Below are 10561 nucleotides of genomic sequence, written 5' to 3' on the forward strand. Positions count from 1 at the left end.
ATCTTTATTCAAACGTCATGACATACAAGACAATACAAACAGCACAGTACAACACAAACACAAATGACAAGTTATCAATACATCAATACAAAAAAGAAAATATTAAACATTTATTTTTATTTTTCTGTCTTTGTCTGTCTGTCTGGATGGGGTGGGAACTGGATGACGTCACGGGTCAGCTGACAGGTTTGTTTTGCTGCTCCAGTTTGTCCTCGGGGCGAGAAGAGAAGAACAGACAGCAGAAAGGAAACCAACGGCGACATCAGTCAGACTACTTGAAACAACTTAGTATTGTTTTAAGTTCAAAATATCATAGAAGCCGAGTGACAGCGTTTTATATTATTCACAGTTTTTGTTTTTCTTATTCGTTTTTATAATCCCGCTGTCGTCGATTCCTTCGGCTGCGAAACTGGTTGACTTTGACGCAATATGCCTTCAGAAAAAACCTTCAAACAAAGAAGGACGTTTGGTAGGTGTTAATCTAAGCTAGCTCGTTGTTTTTATGTTCTATATGATCACACGTTTACCCATGTTCTCTCTTTATAACATGGATTATGTTATGGAAAGGATCTCCTATCTATAATCCGTCAGCCTTGTCTGTATTTTGTGTTTATCGTAAATGTTGATAGTGATAGATCAATTTGTTCCCTTTGATGAATGTTTATTACGTTACCTTTTCCAACTATTGCAGCATTTAATACTGTTATGTACAGTGACTCGAGAAATATTATAATACAACTACTCTTCCTAGGCCTATGATATTATAGTGTCAAAGATTGTTAGAAATACAAACCTGTCACCAGTTATTACTTTTGTTGTATCTTGTATCATATCACACGTTATGTAGCTATTCAAGACGAGTACAATTTCACGAAATATGACACAGTTTCCTGTGTAAAAATATAGGCCTTTGTTGTTGTTCATTTGCATCAGGCAGACTGGTGGCAGAAAAACAAAGTGGTGTTGAAATGCGAGGCAGAGAGAGAGAGAAAAAGCTGCAGGATTGGGGGATGGGACAGTTTGCAGAGGTGAAGAGGGGACAAAAAGATAGCGACAATACGTGTAGCCTTAACACTTTGCTTTTTGGGACTTTTGTCAACCATGCACGGTTCGGACCAGATGTCATGCAGTTTATGGCTTTAATTATACCTTCTCACTGCCCCAAATTAGGTGAAGATCGAGGCCTAGTTTTTTTTAGTTAGGCCTATAGATAGTTTTAGCCTTGGACCAAGACTGCCATGGATTTATTTTATCGATTTTGACAGTTGTGTATCTTTGATGACACACAAGTGTCAGAGAGAATCGACCCAATAAATCTATAACAGTCTTGATCCAAGGCTAAGTTGGTTTACAGTTACACACAGTATCCACGTGTCATCATTTCAGTTTGGCTTGTCTATGACTGTCATTAGTACTTTGTAATTTAGTTAAATTCACCAAACATGTAATTTTACCTCTGAGTGGAAGTCTTCCTATAGCTTCCAAGCTAGCTGCTAAACCCAAATGTATGCAACAGCATAGCCTACTCAGGGTGGACAGTCGACACATACCAACACGTGTTTGCCTGACATTCAATCACCATCCCATGTAGACAGTACAGAGAGCATAGCCTACTATAATTTGTTTGTTTGTTTTTGGGCTAAATTTTTGGTTGCATTGTCACAACACCAGATCTAATGTCATCCATTTTGAATTCAACTTTGTGTCTGTTTTAGTGCAACAGCAAATAACGATGACTCAAAGGGTGAATTAATATACTATATTTCACAATTGATAACTTTCTGTGGGCTCATATTCCATTGGGGTTTCCCACAGCTTGACACAGCAGTACATTCCTCTCATGAGATGATCTACTAGTTCCTGTTCTGTGACCATAATTCTTATTCCACACTGGACGTGACTCATGGATGGTGGGACTGGCTGACAGTTGAACATTTGCATGTGAAAACAAAGCGTCCCTGCTCTGTGGTTGTGACATCATTTAAATAATCATGTGACAAGAATGGGCCCATATTTTAGATCTTCACTAAATAAACATATTTGCTCTGGCAGCTGGGAGAAGTAAGGTATAAATTGACAAATCTGACATTTCTCTCTATACTTGTATGGAATCGTTCATATCACCAACAGACAGCTTTAAGCAAATATGGCTTAAACTTTTGGTGAATTTCTAAGATTAATGTCCGAACCCATTTGAGTGGCTTTTTATTTCCAAAGACTTGAAGTAGCCTAATTCACAATGCAAAAGCTAATGATTATGATGGCATTGGCAATAAAAATGCATCCAGTCAAGTCCATGTTTGCTGGGTAATCATATACCATACATACAGCCAATATCTTCGCTGATGTTGTTTATATACCTTGTTTACCTTTACCAGACCAAAGTGCACACAGCTGTATTGTTATCTGTTGCTGGCATTTTGGCAACATCTCGGATCTCATAATGTTAGTTTGTTTGTTTTTTGGCAGGTGAACAACCCAATCAGCAGTTGTGTCCTTTATCAGTAAAGTCATTATGAATGTCAGGGTCATGTGGCTGTAAACCAGAGCACTTGTTCTACATTATCAGAAATGGAAATACCTACCCTAAGTGACATCACTGTCTAGGCCCTACACATTAATGTCTATGATGATGATGATGATGATGATGATGATGATGATGATGATCATCATCATTATTATTATTGTGTCTAGACTCTAGGCACAATAATAATAACAATTATTTATAGTACAGTTGCTTTGTGTCTTAACGGTTTTATTATTATTATTATATTGTAATTCACCAGAGAATCATTTAAATAAATGTATATATATATATATATATATGTATATGTGTATTTGGACAAAGTGAAGGAAACCGGTACGACAGTGTCCCATGCCATTATGAGCTTGTAGATCTATTTCCATTGCTGCTACACGTGCAGGTGGAAATAGGAGGTGTATATATCGCTGCTGGAAAATGCATGACAGTTTGTCAGACCTTACTTCCTGTTGGTTTATTGTCTTCCTGTTCATCTGCTGATTTTTGTATCTCATTCTCCCACATGCTCTACAGTGTACAGTACATGGTACAGCATGTACAGTGTGCCGTACACAGTACAGTCCTCACTCCTCACTGTTAAAACTGTGTACACATTGGTACTTGGAACTGGCTTGCTGTTAATCCGTCATTTCTGTTTGTCATCCTGTCACTCAGTTGGTTAACTTGTCTGCCTTTCTACGAAGCGGCTTTTCAGTTTGTCAACATGTCACTCGGTTAACTTGTCTGTCTTTCCTACGGAGCGGCTTTTCAGTTTGTCAACATGTCACTCGGTTAACTTGTCTGTCTTTCCTAAGGAGCGGCTTTTCTGTTTGTCAAACCGTCTCTCAGTTTGTTCTTTCTGTGTCTACAGAGCAAAGAATAGAGGATGTGAGGCTGATCAGAGAGCAGCATCCCAACAAGATTCCGGTAAGTTATTAACTATTATGGACATACTGTACCTAAGTATGTACAGTATGTGGTGCACACAGTGTGTCTCCATTTAAAACTGTTCATTTCTAGCAAGAAGAACATGTTTTTTGTATTTTGAATTTTATCCTCACCCCTTTTTACAACCTCTGTACTTGTAGGCCGTTTTCTGTTGCATCGTAACAACTTAACCCTCCAATCTTCTAAATTATTTAGAAAATAGTCAAAATATAAGCTCACAATACACCACAATGCAAGCTTGTTGATCTGACTCACACACACACACACACACACACACACACACACACACACACACACACACACACACACACACACACACACACACACACACACACACTCAAACATATCTACCTCCTGTTACAGCTGTTAAGCTTGGAGATAGAATAACACCACAGCCTCCCATCTGTTGGCCCAATTAAGCCTTCCTCTCAAATTGAACCCACACACACACACACACACACACACACACACACACCCCGCGTGCATGTGTGCGTGCCTGCGCACACCCTAAAGCCACAAGTCTTTTATCTTCTGTACAAATCATGGCTGATCTCTTTGTGTATGTTTCCTGTTTTTCTTTGCAAGGTTTAAAATGGCTAAGTCATGCTAATTGTTCTTACCAGTCCAAAATGTGCTATGTCATTGTAACATGACTCCATTTGGATGGCCACATAGGAGCCTGGGGCAAAGGAGTTCTATGGCCGATTATAGCTCTGACACCAGCAATAGGGTGGAGCTTTTTTTAGGCCAACCTGCTTCTGAAAACAGCTCCCAATTTCCATTGGTGTACAGGCCCAGTATATACCAAAATCATATGCTCATACAACTCTCCTACTGCCACTCCTGTAATGCCAAAATTAGCCAATGCAACACTTTGTGAGCCTTTAGATCTGCTACAGTATTTTTTCTGCAGGACAGCATCGTACAACAGAGTATACATTAAGCAGTACACGTCATCCTCATCTCCCGGACACGGTGCAACCTCATCTCCCTATGGGCCACGAGTCTCGCCTCAAGACCGACTCATATATCATGCAATATCAGACCCAAAATGGAGGGATAGCGATTCTCTTAGCCACTGAATAATGCACTACAGGTGAGCGCAGGATGAGAAATAATGTATGTGTGTGTGTGTGTGTGTGTGTGTGTGTGTGTGTGTGTGTGTGTGTGTGTGTGTGTGTGTGTGTGTGTGTGTGTGTGTGTGTGTGTGTGTGTGTGTGTGTGTGTGTGTGTGTGTGTTATTTAGGTGATCATTGAGAGGTATAAAGGAGAGAAGCAGCTTCCTGTCCTGGACAAGACCAAGTTCCTGGTGCCAGACCATGTCAACATGAGTGAACTCATCAAGATCATAAGGTAGAACTGAACCTAACACAAATAGTGCCGGGTATTCATTAACTCATCGGATGCCCACGAGGTGTCAACGCGTCAATCTCTTTGAATTCTCGGTGTACTCATCGACACTTTTGCCGCGTTGTACAGTAAACTATACTGTACTGTAGCTACTGCACCAGGCTACCGCGGTGATGAAAAACACTCCATTTCCCAAAATGCAGTGCGAGATCACATGACCTTCTGCCAGGGTTTTTCAGACAGGATGTCTCCGGTTGTTGTAGCTTCACCTAGTGTCCACTAAACAGTGTGTGGATGGACTATGGATGCTGTGGAAACCTAGAACCAGAGATAATCCCATTTCCCTGCAGATGAAGAAGTGCTTTTCATTTCAGGGTTATCTTTGTATGCATGGGTCTCCTAGCTACCATGGATCGTTCTTAAAGTAGTGAACTGCGATATTAATAAAAAGATCAAAAGACAGAGATCTCCGACCTCGGCACAAAACCAACACGGAGATCTCCGTCCTCTGCACGAAATGTGTTAAGATAATAAAATGTATACAAATACCCCTCTTATCCTCAAGTTTCAGGAAATGTATTAATTGGTTGATTGAAAGGATGAAAAAAATGTGCACCTCTTGCTAAATCCCGTGTATTTACAGTGCATGATATATGTATTGTTCATTGATACACATTGTCCCTTCCAGATAAACAGATAAATGAAATGAAACATTCCTCTCCTCTTCTTCTTTTTTTTAAGATAGATTTTTATTATGATTTTTTGAAAGACAGGACATCACAGACAATACAAACAGTACATCAACAAGACATAACAAGACAAGCACACCAGACTATCATGCATAAATCAAACATGGGTAATTAACCTATCATATAAAAAGTACAAAAGTTGTCAACCATTGAAAGTACAAGCACTTGGACACATTCTAAAAACAGTTTTTTAATCATCCAGATGTGCCGTAATAGGACCCCAGATGAACTCAATTGCAGCATGACTATCCTGTTTATAGCAGCGAAGCCTCTCAAAATGGATTATTGATACAAATTCAGTAAGCCATCTATTGATGTCTTTCCTCACCACTAGGAGGCGCCTCCAACTCAACTCCAACCAGGCTTTCTTTTTACTGGTCAATGGCCACAGCATGGTGTCCGTGTCGGCTGCCATCGCAGAGGTGTACGAGCGTGAGCGCGATGAAGACGGCTTCCTCTACATGGTGTACGCCTCCCAGGAAACCTTTGGAACTACCACGGCTGATCACTGAGAAATGGTCCATCAACCACCACCTGGCCAGCGACTGGACAATGATCGTTTTAACCCCTGTACCCACACTCTGATCCAACCCACCCGCCTTTCCCATAATGACGTCTGCTTGCAGTATCATGTCCTTAACCAAGATTGTAGGGGCCACACAGCTACACGCATACATGCCATTTAAGTGCTCCTATAGTTTTTAGCCATCTACTGTTCATTTTCCCCCACCCCGGTTAGGGTAAAATCAGTTGTAGTGTGTGATGTCTGATTTAATCTTTCATGGGACATCGGCTGGATGAGCTGTTGGGCCATTCATCCAGAACATTTACAAGATTCAGTAGCATAAAGCCATGTGTGAACGTAACCAATCAACTATGAGTTAGACTAGAGAGACCCATTAATCGATGTATTGCTACCTGTGCGGTTGTGAGACACAAGCCTTGATGATAAGGTAATGACCAGTTTACTACCGCTGACCTTTCAAAGTTCTTTGAGTTGGAGGAGGAGGTGAATCATTTGGCTAACCTCCCCATTCACACACACACATTTAGTCATCAGTATTGGCTATATATGGCTCAGGATAGAGTCTTAAATGTCTTTCTCTTATTATTTTCATGTTGAGAAATGGACACAGGCAGTTTAGTCACTCGCCTCTCTTTTGTGGAATTATACAAGACACTTTAGCCAATGGACAAAGATTACCTTAATTTTTTAAGATGACTTTTAGGAGGCAGGCCCCTGGCTAGAGAGCAAGAAGGAGTGATATACGTGTCAAGGATGTGTATGTTCACTTCTCGTTTTTAGTGGAACTTTTTATTGCAAATAAAAGGGGTGTTTGATGTCACCTCCGGTATCTGATTTCCCCCCACAAATACCAAAAGAAACCAATTAGATTGATCTTTGAAATGCCTCTATAGTGTTTTTTTTTCTCAGCGTTTACATAACTTTGTTGAGTCTTCCTTGTATAGATCCCTTTGCAGCTTTGATATTTGTCCTGCTTTGTAGCCTGAAACATTTTAGCATCATACAAAAAAGAGGGAAAAAAAACATGGGAAACTGCTATGCTATTGAAACAGATGATTGTAATTTGAGGAAGCAAAAAAAGAACCCAGTGTACAGATATTGATTATATGCTTTTGACTATAAAGGGGTTCATTGATTCTAACTAGCCGGCTTTGGATGATATAAGGAGTATGTTTGATTGTACGTCTGACGCTGTTTATGACAATGATGAATCGTGAAGGAATTGAGGGATTTGTTGGGCCAAGCTGACAGGCATCGCAGCACATCTGTATGACTGTCCGATTGTGCTCGTCTTTGACCCGAAGGCTAGATTTCCCCCAAAGATATCTTTGCATTAATAATACAACTCACAATATTAAACATAACCTGTATTAGTGCTAACAGATTTTGGGGGAAACCTTGGCCTGCCTGGGTCACACTCTGGAGGAAGGCCCGTTTAGAATTATCCTATTGCCTCTAGATGATTCTTTAGAATTTATATATAGATTTTACTGTTGTGCTTCGACTTCCTTTTTGTTCCCTTTCTGACTTCTTAATGGATGCAGGTTTAGTCCTTTTTGTTCTTTTTATTTAATGAGATTTTATTTCCTTGGATAATATGTCTATAGTCTCTGTGTCAGTGTCTACGTGACATACAGGGGTAACTTTCCTCAGAACAGTAAAAACCAATGTGTTGTAACGGAGGGTTGGAGCGTTTGTTTCTGGGCTATCTCTCTGCCTGGCCCTCGGTTTCACACGCACATTCAAACACACAGCAATATGACAGTCTCCTCTTAAGTATTTATGTTGGTATTTTATAAAGAATAAAAAAGAAATATATATATGAAAAGGTTTTGGTTTTCGTTGTTTTCATTGTTCTGGGGATGATACTGGAATGGTCCTCATAGAAGCGGATAAATGTCTTGGAAACTACTTAATATCATTGAACAAAATGTTCATTTCCAATGTTGCGTTTACATTTTTTTTTTTTTTTTTGGGTTACATTTGTTTGACGAAGATTGCTATTGAGTGTTGCGGGTTTTCTGCTCTTGTGCAGTCTCTTTCTCTGTTTTTGTTAGATGAAATAGAATAGTGAGGCATACACCTTTAAATTATTTTATGCCATACTATAATAGTAATAGTAGTAGGTGACTACTATAAGAAAGTAGGCGACTATTCTTGTTTGTACTATTTTCTTTAAATATTAACACATATGGTGCCAACCCCGAGTTTCCCGAGTTTGTATTGGTACTAGTGCTGTGCCAACCCCGAGTTTCCCGAGTTTGGGCCGTTTTTGAAAAAAAAAAAAATGTTTTTTTTTTTTTCAAATTTTTTTTTTTCAATTTTTTTTTTGGGACCTCCAGAAATGTATTAGGCATGATCGCGATCGCGAAATTGCATGTTTAACCCCCATACCAACCCATTCTTTCAAACATGGCAGCCATGTTTGTTTACATCTGAAGAAAACATAATGGCTGATAAATCATGAATGCCTGAACGGATTTCCAAGCGGATTTTTTTGTTTGAAAGCTGTGAACAGCATCTACACACGTGGTGCATCATCTAGGCATGGGCGTGCACTTTTTACACACTTGCACAATTACATGGAAGTCTATGGTAACCATGGCAACGCGAGACATTGAAGAGAAAAAATCATTGCAACATAAGTGTTAAGACAATAGACAAGTTCAGCCCCAGCCCTTTTGAGAACCTAGACTAAAATGTCTGGTTTTTAATATTGATAGAATATTTGGAGGGCAAAAATGTAAATTGGTGTGACCAAAAAACAAATATTGAACTAAATGTAACTAATTAATTCAACACACTTAAATAAGGTGATTATCAATAAAACAACCTATAAACTAATTGGGCATGATCTTACATTAAAACTAATAGTCGTTGAAAGAAATAGATCACCAAAAATCGGAATATAATAATACATTTGCTAAATAATGTCGGTCAAGTCAACCAACTGAATTGTCAATGTGATGTAACCACCATTCAAGGAGCCATTTTGTATTTTGTGCACGAAGACCATGGACCCATCCGAAATCACATACTATTTTGTTTGCCAAATTACTCCTTAGAATGTCCGAAAGCTTAGCAGTTATACTAAACTAGCCCTTACCCGTTCAAAGATATGAGCTCTGAAATGATGTGCAGTGTGTGGGTTATGGGATGTGCACTGTGCACACAGTATATGAGGGACGGAAAGTAACTTTAACTGGTGCTTGCATGATAATATGTAGGAGCATCAATGTAAGAAATACCCGTTTCGTTTAATGGCTACAGAGATACTGTGTACTGATCTGCATGATTTTGGACAAAATCTGTAACAGGGCCAGACAACCGAACCCCCCCCCCCCCCGCGCGCGCCGCCCGCCCCCACACCCACACACACAGGTTAAACATGTTGCCTCATGCTAGATGCAGAATAGATATGCCTCAAGCTATATGCAGAATAGATATAGATACACCATAAAAATGCTAATATACAGCATATGATTTGTGAAAGTGACAAACGGGCTTCACAGTTATGTCAGGTGTGTTCATATGCTAATGGTGATGCGATTTCAGATCAATTGCTCCAGCCACTGAGGAGAAACGCTGTGACAGACACTCACTCAGACAGACAGACACTCAGACAGACAGACATTTGGAAAATTATATGTTTGACTAGTCCTTACCCGTTCAAAGATATGAGCTCCGAAATGATGTGCAGTGTGTGGGTTATGGGATGTGCACTGTGCACACGGTATATGAGGGATGGAAAGTAACTTTAACTGGTACTTGCATGATAATATGTAGGAGCATCAATGTAAGAAATACCCGTTTCGTTTAATGGCTATGTGTGTGTGTGTGTGTGTGTGTGTGTGTGTGTGTGCAGCGGTTTGGACCGTGAGACCATCCGCAGAGTAGTCTGTGTTTCTTTTTGAGAGGGTCGGTCCGCCTGAAAAACGCGTTTTGGAACGAAACGGTTACGTTTTGCGCGTTTGTGACGCCCTCTACGGGTGGAATTGGAAATGCTTCTGGGGATTCGTTGAGTAAGCCACCCGCAACCTGTGGCAGAAATTCAGTGTTGACTCGACGTTTTGTTTGTGATTTATGGCTATTGTTTGCAAAACGGGCCCCTCCCGCTAACTTTGGAAGCCCGTTACGAACGAACGGTATGGACTATCAAAATATCCCTTGACTATGTTCATTGCATGGGTTCAGAGATCATGTGTACCCATTTTCGTGACATTTGAAGAAAATATGTAGGAAAAGGAGCAAAAAGTGTGTTTTGGAGAAAATTCAAAATGGCGGAAAATCTATCCTGACGCAAATGGGCGGGGCCTATATGGGGAGATGCGTATTGAATTTTAATTTTCCGACCTACGGTTCAAGAGTTACAGGCCGAAACGTAAAGTGGACTGTTATAGCGCCACCATGAGGCCAACTGACAAAGTTATTTTTTATTTAATCCTTGATATCATTATAAATCTCCTC

At 40.0% G+C, this 10561-nt stretch overlaps 1 protein-coding gene across 1 annotated transcript; it reads left to right on the plus strand.

The window, feature by feature from the left end:
• Positions 1–210: 210 nt before the first annotated feature.
• map1lc3b (microtubule-associated protein 1 light chain 3 beta) lies at positions 211–7925 on the plus strand. The gene is made up of 4 exons (XM_080737330.1): positions 211–469; positions 3393–3448; positions 4716–4822; positions 5903–7925. The coding sequence occupies exons 1-4, from the start codon at positions 430–432 to the stop codon at positions 6078–6080; spliced, it is 381 nt and encodes a 126-aa protein (XP_080593456.1). The 5' UTR covers positions 211–429; the 3' UTR covers positions 6081–7925.
• The last annotated feature ends 2636 nt before the right edge of the window (positions 7926–10561 follow it).

This window comes from Nannobrachium achirus (genome assembly GCF_963921795.1).
Source record: "Nannobrachium achirus genome assembly, chromosome: 11".
In the NCBI taxonomy this organism is placed as follows: domain Eukaryota; kingdom Metazoa; phylum Chordata; class Actinopteri; order Myctophiformes; family Myctophidae; genus Nannobrachium; species Nannobrachium achirus.